Below are 20,235 nucleotides of genomic sequence, written 5' to 3'. Positions count from 1 at the left end.
TTATTTGTAACTTCTGCTATTTAGTGGAAGAGCATTTAATTGTTCTGTCACTTGATTGACTTAAATTAGTTTAATGCAAATCTGCAGAGAGTGGAACTGACATAAACATGCTTAATATATTTCATCAACTATTTGACCAAAAATTTGTGTTGGATGTAACAATAATTCAGTAATTTCTCTGAAATTAAATCCATATAGCAAAATATTAAAATGCTAATAAACCACGCAGTATTTTCAAGTTGGCTTTAGACTTTATTTTTTACAAACCCAAACAATCAGATAAGGGACATTTTGATTTGGTTATACAATAAATTAGAATGACACACAAAGTAACACACATTACAGGCTTTGTCAGCAGAAACAGACACGGGACTGAAATATTGATATTCATTCAACTCTATATTTTATTTTCATTGCCTGAGTAACAGTCTATTGCTTTTGTTCACTCTGTCGAACAGAGATACAAGTCACCCAAGTTCAGACTTTAGTTTTCAGTGTAACATTGTCAATAAGATGGTGAAAAAGCAATAAACATTATGTCTAACAATCCTCCAACGGAATGTTATTAAAAATGGAAAAAAAAAAAATGGAACCTTCAGCTCTAGAACGCAAAGTGAATTATCAGAGCATACATTCACTCGTGGTTAAAAATGCAAATACAAATCAAAGCTGCATATTCATGGGGGGAATAATCCGTTTTATTTTGTAAAACGTGAGTATAACTTAATGTGGATGATCAATCATTGTTAAAGGAGATGGAAACACAGCAACAGCATCTGTGATTAGAGGAACGCACACATTTGTGTAGCTGCTTTCATCAGTGTGGTGGAACAGGGAACACTTCACTTTGCCACTAATTTGTCTTCTTCTCCAAGCTGAAACACAATACAGAAAGAGATTGTTTTGTTCTTTACAGATATAATAATGATCAGTTTAGAGTAAAATAGAGCAGTAGTAGCATGTTAATTATTGTGGTTTTCATAACACCTGCACAATTCTAAAAGCTTTTTCAAAAATTTGGGTTACGGCAAAAAGGGTGCTTCAAAACAAAACGGGCTTACTTGTACTTGATGAGGCGACCACCCTGAATCAGCTGTGCAGACTCGTTGGTCAAATGGCAAGCAAATAGCAGCCAGTTGCGTGGTTGTACCTTGTAGGCAAAACGCATGAAGAGCAGCGAGTAACAACAAAGAGCTGAGAAGAGAAGAAGAAAGGTTGATTGCAGCCTCATTGACATTACAGTGATATGAAAAAGTGTTTGTCCTTTTCCTGATTTCTTATTTTTTTGCATGTTTGTCACACTATGTTTTCCATTGTCAAACGGAGCTGTCAACTGATCACCACCTGGTGGTGAGTTGGCTCCGATGGTAGGGGAAGATGCCAGTCCGACGTGGCAGACCCAAACGTATTGTGAGGGTCTGCCGGGAACGTCGGGCAGAATCCCCTGTCAGAAGGAGTTTCAACTCCCACCTCAGACAGAACTTTGCTCATGTTCCGGAGGAGGAGGGGGACATTGAGGCCGAGGGTACCATGTTCCGCGCCTCCATTGCTGAGGCGGCCGACCGGAACTGTGGCCATAAGTTGGTCAGTGCCTGTCGTGGCGGCAATCCCTGAACCCATTGGTGGACACCAGCACTGAGGGATGCAGTCAAGCTGAAGAAGGAGTCCTATCGGGCCTTTTTGGCCGGTGGGACTCCTATGGCAGCTGATGGGTACCGCCTGGCCAAGCGGAATGCAGCTTTGGTGGTCATTTAGGCAAAAACTCGGGCGTGGGAGGAGTTCGGTGAGGCCATGGAGAACGACTTCCGGACAGCTTTGAGCAAATTCTGGTCCACCATCTGGCGTCTCAGGAGAGGGAAGCAGCGCACCATCAACACTGTGTATAGTAGGTGTGGGGGGCTGCTGACCTCGACTCGGGACGTTGTGTGTCGGTGGGGAGAATACTTTGAAGACCTCCTCAATTCCACCGCCACGCCTTCCCACGGGGAATGGAACGGGAGATCGACAGGCAGATCGGCGCAGCGTCTGCAGTAATGCAGACTTTGTATCGGTCCGTTGTGGTGAAGAAGGAGCTAAGCCGAAAAGCGAAGCTCTCAATTTACCGGTCGATCTACGTTCCTACCCTCACGAGCTGTGGGTCACTCTCCCTTAGAGATAGGGTGAGAAGCTCGGTCATCCGGGAGGACCTCAAAGTAGAGCCGCTGCTCCTCCGCATTGAGAGGAGCCAGATGAGGTGGCTCGGGGATCTGTTTAGAATGCCTCCAGGACGCCTCCCCGGTGAGGTGTTCCGGGCATGTTTGACCAGGAGGAGACCCCGGGGACGCCCCAGGACACGCTGGAGAGATGACGTCTCTCGGCATGCCTGGGAATGCCTTGGGATCCCCTGGGAAGAGCTGGAGGAAGTGGCTTGGGAGAGGGAAGTCTGGGCTTCCCTGCTAAAGCTACTGCCCCCGCATCCCGACCTCGGATAAGCAGAAGAAAATGGATGGATGGATGGATGGATAATGTAATGGTCTGGGACTGTTTTGCTGTTCAGGACCTCGAAGACTTGCTGTGATAAATGGAATCATGAATTCTGCTGTCTACCAAAGAATTCATAAGGAGAATGTCCGGCCATCTTTTCGTGACACTGGAATGAATGAATTCCATCAGTTCCTATGACAACAAACTGGACGTCGACCAGCGTCGTGGGACAAATTGTTCTACCTTAGAGGCTCCAACGTAAGCTATGACAAAGTAGATTATGCAGTATAGTCGTATACTTAAGCATGCTTAATAGCGTGTGCATGAGTCGCACCGAAGGTCATTCTGCCACTGATGATCTCGGGGCTCTTTTTCATGTCGCTGAAGGCGGCTATAGGGAGACCCCAGTTTGCTATTGGACCCCAGAAATGCTGTAAGCACACACACAAAATGAGGCAATTAGAAATATCATGTCATAAACTCATCAAATGCTTCTAAAGCTGTACTAAAATAACAGTCATTTTTTTATAATAATCGATTATGTTCCAAGTCTGTAATTTTAACAGCAATAAAATTACAAACAGCAAATTCTGAAATACATTTCTAAAATATTACACCCATTATGCTCTCATAATTGACAGAAAAAGAAACATATTCTCAAACAGTAGGGCCGAAAAACAAAGAAGACTTACTGTGCTGGTGAATGTTTTTCAATATTCAGGGCCGCATGGAAGAGAGGAGGAAAAATAAAAACATTTAAAAAATAGTCAGACAAATGTTTTATAGGTTGGTCATTGAGTATGTGCCATATCAAGTAGTCCACATCTGGTTGTACATATGAATCACACACCTACTGTATATATGTTTGAATATGAAACAGTTTGAAGTCCTGCTTTCAAAAAATACTTGCATGTCTTTGAATGTTTCTCTACATTTAAGAGGTTTAAATCAACATGTTTGCCATAAAACTGTAGTCTGTGTTTAAATAAAGGTGAGCAAAGAAATGCCAAACACTCATCTACATCAGTAAGAAATTGCACTTTGGAACCGGAGGGTCACAGTTCAGGGGCCACTGCAAACAAAAAGTAAAACTGCAACTACAGTGGTGCCTTAACTTACGAGTTCAAGTCATTGTGTGACCAGGTTGGTAACTTGAAATACTCGACTCTCATATCATATTTCTCCTTTGAAATGAATTAAAATGTGATTTATCCATTCCAGGACCATAAAAAATATTGTTCAAATATCCATTGCTTAAAGAGTAATACTGCAACCTCAGTGCTTGTTTCATTAGCCCATCTGCGGTGTTTTGCATTGTGTGTTAGCATCAAGCTAGAGGACTTTCCTACGGCAAAGTTATGTGGTTGTTTTGAAAACAATGTATAATTCTCGGTTTTATTTTTCAATAAACAGAAGTGTTTGTCTTTTTTAAGACATATTCAATCTCTGCCAAACTGCTGCTGTTGTTAAATTTGCTGCCACCATCTAGGGCTCTTAATGCATTTTTTTTTTTTGCCTGCAAGTCAAAGCAAAAAAACAAACAAAAAAAACGAACAAGAAACGCCTCGTATCACGGAAAGCTATTAAATTGGGTCACTCGTAAATCAAGGTACCACTATAGTTGGAGAGATTATAGTCGGTTTCCGGATTACTATACTGCCTTTGAGCAAGGCACTGACCACACCCCTCCCAGCTCAAGAGGTGCAGCACTGTTTGCCTGCATGAGTGTAATTTGGTTCTCTGTGTGGTGTTCAACACAAAAATACAGCAGAGTGTGAGATGAATTTCCTCTTGAGGGCTTATAAAGAGTATATTACATTTTCAATAATATTTTTTTATTCAAACCGAAGCCTCCTGTCGGCACGCATTCCGATGTGCAGAATACCTGTTTTAACAATATGTAAACAACCAAGGTGTAGTTATAATCTAGGTTTAAGCCATTTAAATGTTGAGTTTAAATAAAGACTGAGATACTAGTTGATCCACTTTGTGCTGTCTTGTCATTTCAAACTGGATAAACAAGGTAGAAACCCAAAACGTGGTTCGTCCTTCAATAAAAAATAACATGCAAGTACTGTAGTTCGCAGACAGTAATTTTCAGATTCAAAGACAACAGTCTGTTAAAAATTAGTTATTGTTACTGGCTGTCACCTGTGAGCGATATGCAGTATACTATAAACAGCTGGCTCGGTACATTAGCAAATTTGTTCATAGCAGCTTTTGTTACATACCTCATCAAATAGTCTCTGAATTCTTTGCTCTTCAGGTGGTCTATCGCTTTCCGTGCAATTGTCCCAGCCATTATTTAACGGTTGGCTACTATCTATGACGACCGATAAATGATGAAATTTGTTTTGAAGGGCAATGAGTTGAGAGGAGAATTTTGACTAGAGGACGCACGGTCAAATTTCCAACCAACCACGTCCACAACAGTCTTCTTCTTCCATATGTTGGTTGATTGCAAACAACGTTAAATGCATACCGCCACCAAGTGTGCAAGAGTGGAACCAACCACAACAACTACAACATTTTCGCTTTACGACACAGTCACAAAGTGGGGTCTTAACGGCAGCATTCTGCTTTGTCAGCAGGGCAGCTACGATACGTCCCTTTCCCTTTGAGGTGCGTGCCTACGGCGAGGCTAAGCTAGTCGGGGCAAAGTGTTCGTGTTTGTAGACGACACGAAAACGAAAAATAACAAGAATGCCTGCGCATTGTGCTGCGTACGGTTGCACACGACGCCGTACAGCCGAAACAAGGGACGCGGGAATAACCTTTCATAAGTAAGACTTTTTTGGGGCTCTTTTTCATGATACAATCTTCTTGAGAGCTCCCAGTCTATGAGAGCGTTAGTAACTGAAGTAACTGGCAGCCTTATAACGGATAGATAGTTTTACATAGTTATTTTAAATCCGAAGCATTGATGTCAGTGTATTTATGTGTAAGGCTGTTATTTTTTAATTGACTTCGTCTCTTCGAGTAGAGGCTGGCGGCCTGACCGCAGTCTCCTAACTAAGCTACAAGCAAAACTAACGCGAGCTAGCAGCTTGATCGCCAAAATACCAGACGATTAACTCATTCACTGCCAGCGCTTGTCAAAACAATGGGTACAGTAGGAAATTCAATCTGACGCCCCTAACTCCAGAGTTGCGAGTGCGAGTGTTTTTTTTTTATTTTTACGAACGACCGCCTTTTTTGAACGTCGTCCACGCTCCTCCTGTCAGACGCTCTGACGCTGTCTCTCCCTCGTCAGAGCGACCAGAGTGCGCTCTGGTGATCTGGTGAGAGTTCCCCATATTACCAGCCATTTTTGAGCATTTGACTCATTTTTCAATACCCACAGAAGATTGTGTACTGTCAAAATATGAGCACTGCAACTAACCAAAAGAAACAGACTATCTTCTTTCAACAGAAAAAAAAGTTGTTTTCTACCTTTTTCTGTTCTTTAGTAATCAGAACATGGATTGGTGTATTCTAAAACACCTTTCTTTTTCAGCAAACAGCGGAGAAAACAAGCTTTTTGTGAAAAGAAACGTAAAGCAGAAACATGAATTTGACGCTAATATGTGAGTGAGTCAATAAGCGACACTGACTCACTGGATGGGCTAGAGTTGATCATCAGGGGCTTTTCATAATGGCGTTCCTCATTCACACAATGAATGGCATCTTTTTTCACAATCACAAACACACTTTCTACTACTTAATGTGACACGCACTCTGTTTATACCAAACATACATATACTGTACATATTCTGTTCGAGTGTCAAGCACCTAAAATAGTCCGACTCCCTTTGTGTTGGTGTTTCTCTCCCTCATAACTGACTTAACAAGCTGAGATTCACCCCCAAATCTATAGCTTGTCGCAATCTAGTGGCATCTGTTTGTGATTACAGTTATGTAGAAGCTTGACAGACGCACTGGGCAGAGCCCCTTATCCACACCTTCTTCTTCTTCTTCTTTTCCTTTCGGCTTGTCCCGTTAGGGGTCGCCACAGCGCGTCATCCTTTTCCATGAGAGCCTATCTCCTGCATCCTCCTCTCGAACACCAACTGCCATCATGTCTTCCCTCACGACATCCATCAACCTTCTCTTTGGTCTTCCTCTAGCTCTCTTGCCTGGCAGCTACATCCTCATGATCCTTCTACCAATATACTCACTCTCTCTCCTCTGGACGTGTCCAAACCATTGAAGTCTGCTCTCTCTAACTTTGTCTCCAAAACATCGAACCTTGGCTGTCCCTCTGATGAGCTCATTTCTAATTTTATCCAACCTGGTCACTCCGAGAGCGAACCTCAACATCTTCATTTCCGCCACCTCCAGCTCTGCTTCCTGTTGTCTCTTCAGTGCCACTGTCTCTAATCCGTACATCATGGCTGGCCTCACCACTGTTTTATAAACTTTGCCCTTCATCCGAGCAGAGACTCTTCTGTCACATAACACACCTGACACCTTCCTCCACCCGTTCCAACCTGCTTGGACCCGTTTCTTCACTTCCTGACCACACTCACCATTGCTCTGGACGGTTGACCCCAAGTATTTAAAGTCCTCTACCCTTGCCATCTCTTCTCCCTGTAGCCTCATTCTTCCCCCACCACCCCTCTCATTCATGCACATATATTCTGTTTTACTTCGGCTAATCTTCATTCCTCTTCTTTCCAGTGCATCCCTCCATCTTTCTAACTGTTCCTCCAGCTGCTCCCTGCTTTCACTGCAGATCACAATGTCATCTGCAAACATCATGGTCCACGGGGATTCCAGTCTAACCTCATCTGTCAGCCTATCCATCACCACTGCAAAAAGGAAGGGGCTCAGGGCTGATCCCTGATGCAGTCCCACGTCCACCTTAAATTCTTCTGTCACACCGACAGCACACCTCACCGCTGTTCTGCTGCCCTCGTACATGTCCTGTATTATTCTAACATACTTCTCTGCCACTCCAGACTTCCGCATGCAGTACCACAGTTCCTCTCTGGGTACTCTGTCATAGGCTTTCTCTAGATCTACAAAGACACAATGTAGCTCCTTCTGACCTTCTCTGTACTTTTCCATCAACATCCTCAAGGCAAATAATGCATCTGTGGTACTCTTTCTAGGCATGAAACCATACTGTTGCTCGCAAATACTCACTTCTGTCCTGAGTCTAGCCTCCACTACTCTTTCCCATAACTTCATTGTGTGGCTCATCAACTTTATTCCTCTATAGTTGCCACAGCTCTGCACATCACCTTTGTTCTTAAAAATGGGCACCAGTACACTTTTCCTCCATTCCTCAGGCATCTTCTCACGCACTAGAATTCTATTGAACAAGCTGGTCAAAAACTCCACAGCCACCTCTCCTAGATGCTTCCATACCTCCACAGGAATGTCATCAGGACCAACTGCCTTTCCATTTTTCATCCTCTTTAATGCCTTTCTAACTTCCCCCTTACTAATCATTGCCACTTCCTGGTCCACCACACTTGCCTCTTCTACTCTCCCTTCTCTATCATTTTCCTCATTCATCAACTCCTCGAAGTATTCTTTCCATCTACCTAGCACACTGCTGGCACCAGTCAACATATTTCCATCTCTATCCTTAATCACCCTAACCTGCTGCACATCCTTCCCATCTCTATCCCTCTGTCTGGCCAGCCTGTATAGATCCTTTTCTCCTTCTTTAGTGTCCAACCTGCCATACATGTCATCATATGCCTCTTGTTTTGCCTTTGCCACCTCTACCTTTGCCCTGTGTCGCATCTCAATGTATTCCTTTCGCCTCTCCTCGGTCCTCTCAGTGTCCCACTTCTGTACTGTGAGGTTCCACCACCAAGTCTCCTTCTCTCCTTTCCTGCCAGAAGATACACCAAGTACTTTCCTGCCTGCTTCTCTGATCACCTTGGCTGCAGTGGTCCAGTCTTCTGGAAGTTCTTCCCGTCCACCGAGAGCCTGTCTCACCTCTTCCCGAAAAGCTGCACAACACTCGTCCTGTCTCAGCTTCCACCACATGGTTCTCTTCTCTGCCTTTGTCTTCCTAATTTTCCTCCCCACCACCAGAGTCATCTTACACACCACCATCCTATGCTGTCTAGCCACACTCTCCCCTACCACTACCTTACAGTTGGTAACCTCCTTCAGATTACATCGTCTGCACAAGATGTAATCCACCTGTGTGCTTCTACCTCCGCTCTTGTAGGTCACCCTATGTTCGTGCCTCTTCTGGAAAAAAGTGTTCACTACAGCCATTTGCATCCTTGTTGCAAAGTCTACCACCATCTGTCCCTCCAAGTTCCTTTCCTGGATACCGTACTTACCCATCACTTCTTCATCACCCTTATTACCTTCACCAACATGTCCATTACAATCTGCACCAATTACGACTCTCTCTCTGTCTGGGATGCTCAGAACTACATCATCTAGCTCCTTCCAGAATTTCTCTTTCACCTCTAGGTCACATCCTACCTGTGGGGCATAGCCACTAATCACATTACACATAACACCCTCAATTTCAAATTTCAGCCTCATCACTCGATCTGATACTCTTTTCACCTCCAAGACATTCTTAGCCAACTCTTCTTTTAAAATAACCCCGACTCCATTTCTCTTCCCATCTACACCATGGTAAAATAATTTAAACCCTGCCCCTAAACTTCTAGCCTTACTGCCTTTCCACCTGGTCTCCTGGACACACAATATATCAACCTTTCTCCTAATCATCATGTCAACCAACTCCCGAGATTTTCCTGTCATAGTCCCAACATTCAAAGTCCCCACATTCAGTTCTAGGCTCTGTGTTTTCCTCTTCTCTTTCTGCCGAAGAACCCGCTTTCCACCTCTTCTTCTTCTTTGACTTTGACTTCGACCCACAGTAGCTGAATTTCCAACAGCGCCCTGCAGGTTGACGGCGCCGGTGGCGGACGTTGTTAACCCGGGCCATGACCGATCCGGTATGGAATTCTTTGGATGAACGCTCATATTTGTTTGGCAAGGTTTTAAGCCGGATGCCCTTCCTGACGCAACCCTCTGCATTTATCCGGGCTTGGGACCGGCCTACAGTTTGCACTGACTTGTGCCCCCCATAGGGCTGCATTAGCCCCTTATCCACACCTACCCATTGAAAAAAATGTACTTTGACGAATATATTAGTCAGTGGCAGTAAACGGTTGGATTCCAGCTGACGAATATAAACATCCACGGCAGTGAATGAGTTAATAGTAGCTTTAGTATAGTTGTAGAAGCATTCCAGGGCATTGAATGAATTCCAACTGGACTGTTCTGTTTGTCTTAAGACAGATTTTCATGGAAAGTTTTTGTCATTCCGATTGAAATAATTCTCATTGAAGATCTCAGGTCAACTGTTTACATGTGACGTGAGCTATACATTTAATCAGAACAGCCGTTTTATAGACATGTGACATGCACATATCGATGTAAACATCACGCAATTTAGCAAGATGGAGGTCAGTCGTCCATTTACCACAGTGGTTGCGATTGTTTTTTACACCTTTATTATAACGTGGTTTGTATTAAAAACAAGCTCTCTGTTGCAGACCGGTTCTGTATGCTCAATTTGGAAGCTGCCATATTTTCAAGTGCGTAAACGACGACAGCACTGGACGTTTACAGACAGAGCATGCGCAGACAGAACGCAACCCGACTATTCCAATTGAACCGTTTACATAACTTTTGATCGGTTTGGGGAAAGGAATATTCCACCTCTGTGAAACCAAATGAAATGACATTTGGTTTCGGCCTGTGTATTCCGATTGAGGTGTTTATATGGAGCATTTTCATTCGGTTTGGGCCTCTAAACTGATTCTAATCAGAATACATTACAAAGCTCCTTGTAAACCCGACTTTAGAAGACATTCATGCAACAAGACTTAGTAAAGACAGACTAGCCTGAGTGGATATGGGAAAAAAACTTATTTATGTTCCAAGTTGTAGGAACGCCCCAAACCATGACTGGTATCATTCTTTTGGAACTCAAAACTACAGTTGCCTTGCAGAGAGGCCACTGTCCGTCAACAAGGGTCGTTGGGGTGAAACGCCCTCATTAATATTCCATTCAGTTGTAAAATAAATTTTGAGCTGGCTTTTTTGTTTGTTACTTGTTGGAGGCAGAAACATTAATTTTCTTTGGAATGTACGAAAAGAAGGCAAATGTGGGAGATAGGTGGTGTCGTGAGCCACCTCCTCTGTTTAGAGATGGTCTTTCCACCTTCACAAAGCTGGCCTCTCTCATTCCTCAGGCCATCTACGTCTGAAGTCACACCTGTAAAAAAAAACGTAAAATTTTAGGAAGTGCGGCTTCGAACCACCAGTTATACTCTTTATCGACGCATACACACGAAGTCCACTAACCTGTTCTCCGGGTTTGGTCGCATGATGTTGTGCATATAGCGGATAAGCAGCAGTTTGGCAGATAGTGAACAATTCGTCAAAAAATAGGCAAATAGAACTACACGTTGTGTGTTTAAAACAACTTTTCCTTAAGAATACCCCTGCTAGCATGCGGGTAGAAACATCACGCTTTGGGGCTGTTTTTCTGCAAAGGGATCAGGACGACTGATCCGTGTATAGGAAATAATGAATGGTGCCATGTATCGTGAGATTTTGAGTGAAAACCTCCTTCCATCAGCAAGGCCATTGAAGATGAAACGTGACTGGGTCTTTCAGCATGACAATGATCCCAAACACAACGAAGGAGTGCCTTCGTAAGAAGCATTTTACGGTCCTGGAGTGGCCTAGCCAGTCTCCAGATCACAACCCCATAGCAAATCTTTGGAGGGAGTTGAAAGTCTGTGTTGCCCAGCGACAGCCCCAAAACATCACTGCTCTTGAGGAGATCTGCATGGAACTTCACGTTGTGTGTTTAAAACAACTAATAAGAATACCCCTGCTATCTTAATGCAAACAGGTAATGGAAAACACTATAGATGGGCTAATGATTAGTTTTACCGTAAAGCTTTAAGCAATGGATATTTGAACACAAACATTGGAGCAAAACAATAATTTTTTTTGGGGGGGGTGGGGGGGGGGCATTAATGTAATTTCCCTTCATTTCAATGGACAATAATGATTTTGAGTTGTGACCGTGATCAAGGAACAAATTAAACTCGTTTCTGAAGGCACGACTAGACAGTAAATCCAGATGCCCCTCTACGACTACATTCTACCTCCAAACCAATTTTATGACAAACTTCTCAAACCCTCCATGTGACTGACATTGCGCAAGAGCTAGCAAATGATTTTAAATATTATCAGGTTGTAGCATACAGCACTGCTGTTGGACCAAGGCATTTTACACACAGTCTTCATCTATGTCATTGAAATATTACATGCTAAGAAATGTTTCATGTATCACTCGCTGTATTGCTAAATGCTGGGTTTACAGGCAATTCTTAAGGACTGCTCTCAAATCCTTGGAATGTGAGTAAACAAGGTTATAATTATCAAATTAAATACATTTGGTCTCCAGTATATTGGCTAATTAGGTTCTTTGTCCTTAAGTTATTGACATGATTTCTTTTAAAATATATTGTTGTGTACAGAGTTATTTACTTCTGTCTACTTTTCTTACCTTGTATAGGTTTCCCAGAGGTGATGAGATCAGGAGACAGTGGGAAAAAGCTCTGAGGAGAAAGGATTTTACTGCGACTGATGAGACTGTGCTCTGCAGTCAACATTTTATGAAAGATGATTTTGACAGGACTGGGCAGATTTGCCGGATTAGAGCTGGTGTCATTCCATCAGTCTTTAACTTCCCGGATCGTCCAAGAAAAGTAGGTGCATCATTTTCAAGGGTGCAGCAACTCATTTTTTGAGTTTTATTTTTTTTTGAGTTTTATTGTTTTTATGAAAATGACACCTTTTCTGTTACTTTAAAGATGACCAATTGCGATCCAGTACACAGTTATTTTCACCCTGCTTGTGTTTGTATCACTGCTTTCATGCTATTAGTATTTATCTGCTCACTGTATGTCAATTGTGTGTATTTGAAAGTTGTTTTTGTCATACCTCATGATATGAATTATTCAGAATCAACAACAATGCTGTGACATGCTAAAATCTTATTTTCTTTAAGCGTTACACATGTCTAAGTGTTAGGGCGTCAGCTGTGCGCAAACACACACACACACAGAAGATTGTAGGACAACTGGTCCTCAAAAATGCATATCTAGGACACCTGGGTGGTCAACTGGTCCTCTGGTAAGATTCAAAGAAACTTTGTAATTTACTGTACTTTTGAGGACCAGTTGTCCGAGGGTCAGTTGTCCATTCTCCCATATACAGTGGTGGCTGACTTACAAGTTTTTCCGATCATCATTCGGACGATAATTGCTTTGACTTACAAGCCCAAACTTGAATTATGAGCGCTGTATGGTGGCAGTGAACTCAACTCGTGTTACAGTTTGGCAGATAGGCAACAATCCTTCAAAAAAGAGACTTGAAGCTGTTAAATGCCACTCTCATTTGAATTGTACTGTCAATCAAAACAAAAAAGTACAGATAGCATCAATAGTTGCCGTGTTATAACCCTTTAAGCAACAGATATTTAAATACAAATGGTGAAGAAACACACGTAGAAAGACTATCGGAGGAATATATTCTTTATCCTTTGCCAAATAACCGCTATTATTATTGCAGCTGACTGAATCCCTGACAGTAGTGGTCACTCTTACTCATTTGGGTCTGTATGACTTTATTATACTGACCCCTGGTGGACAAGGTGGGCACACCAGAAGGAGCAGCACAATTAATGGAATTTAAACATTAAATTGAGATGCACAAACATTGTAATCAATGATGTTATTACTCTGTTTTTGTAAAGTACAAGATAGTAGTGCTTTTTTTCTTAATCATCACAAATATTTGTTGGGGGGGCGGGGGGCTGGAACAGATGAATACATTTCCATTCATTTCAATGGGGAAAGATAATTTGAGATGAGTTAGGCGGCACGGTGGCCGACTGGTTAGAGCGTCAGCCTCACAGTTCTGAGGTGCGGGGTTCAATCCCCGTCCCCACCTGTGTGGAGTTTGCATGTTCTCCCCGTGCCTGCATGGGTTTTCTCCGGGCACTCCGGTTTCCTCCCACATCCTAAAAACATGCATTAATTGGAGACTCTAAATTGCCTGAAGGCATGACTGTGAGTGTGAATGGTTGTTTGTTTCTATGTGCCCTGCGATTGGCTGGCAACCAGTTCAGGGTGTACCCCGCCTCCTGCCCGATGACAGCTGGGATAGGCTCCAGCACGCCCGCGACCCTAGTGAGGAGAAGCGGCTCAGAAAATGGATGGATGGATGTTTTGAGTTACGAGCATGGTCCCAGAGCGAATTCAATTTGTATCAATCTATATTCAATATTCAATCTAATCTATATTTCTTTTTTCTTTAGGTTGAGAGAACAAGGATGCCAAGAACCACAAGAACGTCAATGAAAGCTCGGGAGGGCCTACCATTACCCAGCCCTCACAAAGCCACCAAAAAGGAATTCCAACTTAATAGTGACCTTGTAAGTATTTGTACTTCTAGGTCCATAAGAGGTCTTATTAAAAAACACTTTAAATGTTGTTGTTGTTTGGGAGGAGGCTGGAACAGGTTAATAGCATTGCCATTCATTTTGAATGGTGAAAGATTGTTTGCGGTATGAGTGTTTTGAGTCACAAGTGTGGTCACAAACACACTTAATATGTATTCCCTCGTGGGATTAAAAAATATTTTATTTTTCTTTAGCCTGAAGCAGAAAGGACCACGACAACCTCAAGGAAAAGTAACAGTCTACCATTACCCACCCCTCAGAAAGTTACCAAAAAGAAGCATCAACTTAATATTGACCTTGTAAGTATTTATTTGTACTTGTATTTGTAAATCCCAAAAAGGTGAGAGGATTATGGGATTGGTCTCAATTATTGCATGGTGCTGGCAGCAGGATCTATAAACGACTGTCTAATTGGTGGCCAACCACACATTTGTCATCCCTTTTTCTACCAGGACCACAACTATTCGCTACCCAGTTCTCCCGCTGCTCTGAAGGTCAAGTTTAGTCAGGCTGCAACTAGAATTTGGAACCTGGAGAAGGAGAAGAGAAATGCGCTGGTACGAGAACGAAGGGCAATGAAAAGTCTAATAGCTGTACTGCACAAGCCCTTGTGCAAGTCTTGTGTCTGAGGTTATAAAATCACCACCGTTCAGCGAGAACTATTATGTTTTGAACCTGAAAAATAGTGGCTTGGTGATTCCCTTTTATAGCTCTGTTCAGGTTGTGAGAGCTACCATTCGCTATATAGTCCTGAGCAAATACCATAAGGATTCAGTGTTCACACATTATTCCGGGAAGAGATTGGCACAAAGTATATGTTTTCACTCGGGGAGCACATGTATGAGGAAGAATTCATGCAAAACAGTCCTCATACACCATTAGGTTGTATAATTCCGAGGTGATGTTAAGTGTTTTGATTTACTCAGAGACACACAACAGTTTCATTGTTCCTGTTTCTAACTTGTACAAATGTCAATAAATGTCATTCTATTTTATCCCCACGGAGTCTTTGCCACATACGTGCATACATAGACCCTTGAGATACATATGATACGAGTGACCTGACGTTCAAGTTTTTCGAGGTACAAGCCGTCATCAGCGTTTTTTATTTGACTTGCGACTGTAAACTTGAGATACAAGCAGTTTGGCAGATAGAATTAGTAAACAATTCTTCAAAAAAGAAGCTTCAAGCTGTTTATTGCCTTTCCCAGTTGAAGTTTACTCTCATACTAAACAAAACAGGGAATTACACATCAATCCATTTTCTGATTGCTTTTTTACTAGCTTAATGCTAACACATAATGGGAAACCCATAGACAGGCTAATGAGTGTCATGTAGCCTATTTGTGGTCTTTATACTGCCCCAGGTGGCCAAAACACACACACGAGGAGCGCCACGTCATCCATTTAATTGATGCAAAAAGTGTGACAAAAACTGTTTACATTTGGCTTGTCATTACTGTATGCGTTTATAATAAAATACAATACAAAAATGTTTTTGGGGAGCCTGGAATGATGGCATTTCAATTCATTTCATTGAGGAAAGATGATTCGAGATAAAAGTATTTTGAGCTACTTCTATTCACTATTGACTTTTATTATACAAAGAACAGTGAATGTTATGACCTAATATGGTAAGTGTATTTTATACGTATGTACTGTATACAAATTTTAAATATTAAAATGAATGAAAAATGGCAAATGCATTCAAGGGTTCAAACAAAATGACTTTAGAACCCAATGTCTTAAGATTGCTCAGCATCAATGCACCAGTTTTCAAGCAAATGCCATTCTTTAGTGGAAATACAATGCAACCATCTTAAATTAAACAGGTGCAAATTTCTCATTTTAAACGGAACCAGCCTTGTGAAATTCAGTCCAACTCTTGGAATTAGGTGATACAATGACTGAAGTGAAGCATTTCCCCTTTTCCAACTAGAGGGTGAAGTTTAATTATGCAAAAGAAACAGGACACTGAGCAAGATAAGCTGTGGTTTTTCAATTCTTTACATTTATTAAGAACGTAAAAAGAATAACAGAGTATGGTGCCTCTCATAATGGGAACTTTTCAGGGCAGACTTATAACAACAGGAGTGTTGATCAAGGATCCTGGTCATGACAACAGGAAAAATAAAGACATGCGTTAACTTGGGGGGGGGGGGGGGGGGGGGGAAATGAGAGTTACAGGTATCAAAAAATTTAATGTGTGTTTCCTGGTTCAAGTCTAAAACAAATTCCTTATTTTCTGGATCAACACTCCTGTTTGATAGAATCTGATGTCAAGCAGCCAAACCACCAGATTGAATTTGAAAAGAAGCGCAAGTGGAGGGAAGAAGAGGAAGAAGGAACGTCGTCATCTTCAGTCCTTCCTCAGTGTGACAGTCTCCTCTGTGATTCCGTCCTTTGTGATAATGCAGATCTGAAGGGCATCTCCGGTGTAAACATCTCTTTCCGCGGCCGAGATGAAAACATCTTTGACCAGCTGAACTGACTTCTCGAGGCTCAGAGGAATACGTGTCACACCTTCCATGTTTTTGAAACCGATCTGAGAAGGAGACGTGGGTCAGTGCAACACAGCAATGGTTATACTAGAAAGTAGGGCTGGAGCTATTGAATATTTTAGAATCAATTATTCTATAGATTATCCTATCAATTAATCCAGTAAGAACTGATTTAGCATTGTTTAAATAGCAAAATGAGCATGTGAGATGCAGGTATTATATTTGTCCACTTGGGGTCACCATCTTCAGGTTAGAAATGATTTGTGACTGAGTGTGTGTGGCTTTCAAAGGTGGGGCCTGGCCTGGTGAGTGACGTGGGAGTCAGCGAATGAAAACGGAGCGTTAGCTGTTGTGGGCTCATGTTAGTGGCTGGCTGTCAAATGGCCAGTGGCAACTTTTTCCTTGTAATTGAATTATTCAAGTTACTCAATTAATCGTTTTATCCCTATTTGACAGCAACATCATAGTGTGTACCTGGTTGTCGAGAAGTGGTTGCAGCATAGCACTAGCTGATCCCCCAGCCATGTAGCAGTCCCTCTGGTAGGATCCTACTGGGTCAAAGCTGTAGACTGCACCCTTGCCTACATTATAATTGTTATTATCAATCTCATTATCAAGAACACGCTGAGTGTTTTGCACAATTTCAATTTGAGACCATGTAAAACACCCATATTTACGTGTCATGAATGTTAGATGTTACAATGTTAGATGTGTGTGTTCCAGGCCCCCACGTACCCTCGTCATCAAGGCCTCCAATGATATTGTAAACATAGTAGGGGAAGAACCTCCTGCCGTACAAGATGGTGGACAACATGGCAGCGATGGCTCCACACGTCATGGTCTTATTGTTTGAGTGTTTGTACATCTGAGAGGAAAGAAGGCTCCATCACTTTGATATGCTACTACTGAAATTTGATGTCATATGATACCAACTACAACTATAAAATACAGTGGCGATAAACACACTTGTTTTAATTTCATTATTCAGTCTTTTTTTGATAGTTTTTTTAAGCACAAGTTTTTTGAGATACAAACTGTCAGTTGGTTGATTTTTTTCCCATTGAGTCACAAACAAAAATTTGAGTGATAAGCGCTAAATAGTGGAAGCGAATTTCACCTTACAAATTTTTTTTTAGAGGTTAAATGCTTTAAGCTGTTCATTGCCATTAGCAGTTGAAGTTGAGGCAAAACAAACTGAATTACTCATGTATTAACCAAACCACATACTGTAACTTAGGAAAGTAAATACAAAATTGGTGGAGATGGACTACTGAAACAAGCTTCAATGCTGCAGTAGCTATAACGCTTTCTGCAATGGATATTTGAACACAAATGGTGCAGCAACACATGTAGACAAGCACAGGTTTGTTATTCCCTGCGAAAAACCATTTATACTCCTGCATCTTACAGTCACATAGCCTCAGAACTACCACGTTTCTACCACATAATTAGCATTTTGTCCGATCCAATCATCTCCGCAAAAGACATTTACTCCGCGTCGCCTTCGTGTACAGTATATTTGAATCCAAAAGCTATTTTTAGCCTTGTCGAGCGTCTTTTGACGTAGTACTGTAAATATCTGACTACCAATAATGTTATTTAAAACAAAAAAACATGGTGTGGGACAGACAACACGTAATGCGTGGATCAGATTACAAGACAAATTTGGTCTTTCACGATTGCACTATGTCAGACTACAGCAATAAAATCTTGCATTCAGACACCACGGCATCCCGTTTTTTTAAGATCACTGGGCTTCATCTGGTCAACTCAAAAACAACCGGATACACTCGTACCATGGGGACGACAACAATAATGGATTGCGCTGTGTATTTATCAGAACAAAATGGGGAAAAACGTGTATTGGTGGTCACCGGTGCTCGGGAGAGGAGGTTCGTTTAAGGCTTGCTTGAGGTATGTTCACGTACTTTTAAAACGATACCGCTCGCAAGCAGGCAACAAAACGTTATGTAGCCTCCGCACTAACTAGCACTAACAGTACATGAAAATGCAGGCATTCTGTCGAATCATGATCTAAAGTTTTGGTGTGTGGTAATTTAATTACAGTAAGTTAGCACCCATTATTTCTGTTTGAGCTGGCTTATTAGAATACATGATCTGACTAGAGCAGTGATTTCCAACCTTTATGGAGCCAAGGCACATATTTTACAACTGAAAAAACAACAAACATAAATGTCACAAAAAGTGGATACATTAATTACTGTATGTACTTCCTGCCATCTAATAGAAGACCACTAATTTGTCCTGTCTGTCACTATGCCTCACAGGCATAAATAGAGGAACATAGATACATCATTTATTGTAAATATAATTTTTTTGAGCAATTAAGTACAAGTATATATAAGTCATTTAAATAGACATCCTGTGATCGGATGGTTTTTTAAACTCACTGATCGGCCCCAAAAATCCTGATTGTGTAAAGCCTCATTTCTTGTGAACAAGATTCATGGTATTTCAGAATCATCTTTATTTGCCAAGTATGTCCAAAAACACACAAGGAATTTGTCTCCGGTCACGTTTCCATTTTAATCGAGAAAGATTATTTGAGTATTTTGAGTCATGAGCATGGTCACAAAAGAAATTAAACTCGTAAGTCAAGGTACAACTGTATTATGTTCACCATCTATATCCACCGCATGTATTTTGTCAGTGCATGTCCTACGGGATATCAGATATGCAGCCAAAATACAAGATGCGCGTTATATTTGCCCACCTTGAGTCTGGCATCAATGATTTTGGTCAGAGTCAGACAGTCACCATGGAAACCGCTGCAGCCAATTACTGTTGTGTCTGTCCTGGAAAAGACAACAGGATAACCAAAACCAAGTTTTGCATTAAGATACATTATAAGATAAGTCATTTGTGATCACGTATTTACAGTACAGTGGAAGTAGCACTTACAGTTTGTAGCATTTTGGCGACTCTCTGCTGTGGATTGAGTAGCCCTCACTCAGCCTGGTGTCGGAAGCTACAATGACAAAGTCTTCCCCAGCCAGCGCTAGAACAGTCCTGTAAAAAAAACGTATGACATGATTTTATACATCCATTTATTTTTTGGGAGGCAACTCTTGCCGTGACCTACGAAGCAAGTACAGTATATGAACAGAAGCGTCGTTATTGGAAAGCGAAACAGTAGTTGAAAAAGGTGATCTATCGTTGACCATATCAAAACCACGTTCTGCCACTGTGGTGTCTCCAATTAAAAAAATAAAAATAAAATAAATTTAAAAAAAGGTTATAGCCTAATGTGTATATCGAAATGATAATCTTTCGTCAGGCCAAAGCATTAGCTGACCATTCACTTGAGAGGTAAATGTTAGCTTGCTGGCTAACGAGCTAGTAGGTGAAAAGTAAACCTACCCTCCGTTGAATGTATATGGGGAAAAACGGTGCTCAACCGGACCCGTGTAGTGATAGTCCTTCATCTTGCCCGGGTCTCCAAAAGCTTGAGCTGAGAGCATTTCTTTAAATTACAGATACAAAAACTAAAACAAAATCCTTTAATGAGCACTCTTCTAAAGTCGCTGTATCACTGCAATATGGCAGCTTCTTCTTTGAGGGGCAGATTCCAGTTGGCCCTTGTACGCGGGCGCCCTCTCTGGCTGTACAATGCCATGACTTTGATTGGCAAACTGTTTTCAGTTTAGAACTAAAGGGTAACTTGAAATTTGCGTCCTTCTCCGTGACACACACACACACACACATATATATATATATATATATATATATATA

At 41.7% G+C, this 20,235-nt stretch overlaps 3 protein-coding genes across 3 annotated transcripts; 1 reads left to right on the top strand and 2 right to left on the bottom strand.

The window, feature by feature from the left end:
* Positions 1-231: 231 nt before the first annotated feature.
* On the bottom strand, positions 232-4,928 carry mpc1 (mitochondrial pyruvate carrier 1). The gene is made up of 4 exons (XM_061765931.1): positions 4,691-4,928; positions 2,798-2,894; positions 1,062-1,194; positions 232-875 (listed from the first exon to the last, which is right to left on the bottom strand). Exons 1-4 carry the CDS (start codon positions 4,763-4,765, stop codon positions 854-856), a joined length of 327 nt encoding a protein of 108 aa, XP_061621915.1. The 5' UTR covers positions 4,766-4,928; the 3' UTR covers positions 232-853.
* An 85-nt stretch (positions 4,929-5,013) lies between these two features.
* Positions 5,014-14,976, top strand: LOC133474333 (THAP domain-containing protein 6-like). The gene is made up of 5 exons (XM_061765930.1): positions 5,014-5,246; positions 12,032-12,224; positions 13,838-13,954; positions 14,176-14,280; positions 14,434-14,976. Exons 1-5 carry the CDS (start codon positions 5,167-5,169, stop codon positions 14,608-14,610), a joined length of 672 nt encoding a protein of 223 aa, XP_061621914.1. The 5' UTR covers positions 5,014-5,166; the 3' UTR covers positions 14,611-14,976.
* A 994-nt stretch (positions 14,977-15,970) lies between these two features.
* Positions 15,971-20,069, bottom strand: psmb1 (proteasome 20S subunit beta 1). The gene is made up of 6 exons (XM_061765929.1): positions 19,864-20,069; positions 19,405-19,512; positions 19,217-19,298; positions 17,218-17,347; positions 16,957-17,063; positions 15,971-16,526 (listed from the first exon to the last, which is right to left on the bottom strand). Exons 1-6 carry the CDS (start codon positions 19,962-19,964, stop codon positions 16,341-16,343), a joined length of 714 nt encoding a protein of 237 aa, XP_061621913.1. The 5' UTR covers positions 19,965-20,069; the 3' UTR covers positions 15,971-16,340.
* Between the last annotated feature and the right edge of the window lie 166 nt (positions 20,070-20,235).

This window comes from Phyllopteryx taeniolatus, chromosome 2 (genome assembly GCF_024500385.1).
Source record: "Phyllopteryx taeniolatus isolate TA_2022b chromosome 2, UOR_Ptae_1.2, whole genome shotgun sequence".
In the NCBI taxonomy this organism is placed as follows: domain Eukaryota; kingdom Metazoa; phylum Chordata; class Actinopteri; order Syngnathiformes; family Syngnathidae; genus Phyllopteryx; species Phyllopteryx taeniolatus.
Note: the sequence above shows the minus strand (reverse complement) of the source record. Positions and strands in the feature narration are given on the sequence as shown.

Excerpts from the sequence above, each read along its gene's own strand:
- mpc1 (XM_061765931.1), bottom strand. The coding sequence starts at position 4,765 with ATGGCTGGGACAATTGCACGGAAAGCGATAGACCACCTGAAGAGCAAA. Across the intron at positions 1,195-2,797 it reads CAGTGGCAGAATGACCTTCG|CTCTTTGTTGTTACTCGCTG; the intron begins GTGCGACTCATG and ends TTCTCTTCTCAG. Across the intron at positions 876-1,061 it reads GGTCGCCTCATCAAGTACAA|CTTGGAGAAGAAGACAAATT; the intron begins GTAAGCCCGTTT and ends ATTGTGTTTCAG.
- LOC133474333 (XM_061765930.1), top strand. The coding sequence starts at position 5,167 with ATGCCTGCGCATTGTGCTGCGTACGGTTGCACACGACGCCGTACAGCC. Across the intron at positions 12,225-13,837 it reads TCCCGGATCGTCCAAGAAAA|GTTGAGAGAACAAGGATGCC; the intron begins GTAGGTGCATCA and ends TTTTTTCTTTAG. Across the intron at positions 14,281-14,433 it reads ATCAACTTAATATTGACCTT|GACCACAACTATTCGCTACC; the intron begins GTAAGTATTTAT and ends TTTTTCTACCAG.
- psmb1 (XM_061765929.1), bottom strand. The coding sequence starts at position 19,964 with ATGCTCTCAGCTCAAGCTTTTGGAGACCCGGGCAAGATGAAGGACTAT. Across the intron at positions 17,064-17,217 it reads TGGAGGCCTTGATGACGAGG|GCAAGGGTGCAGTCTACAGC; the intron begins GTACGTGGGGGC and ends ATTATAATGTAG. Across the intron at positions 16,527-16,956 it reads AACCACTTCTCGACAACCAG|ATCGGTTTCAAAAACATGGA; the intron begins GTACACACTATG and ends TCTCCTTCTCAG.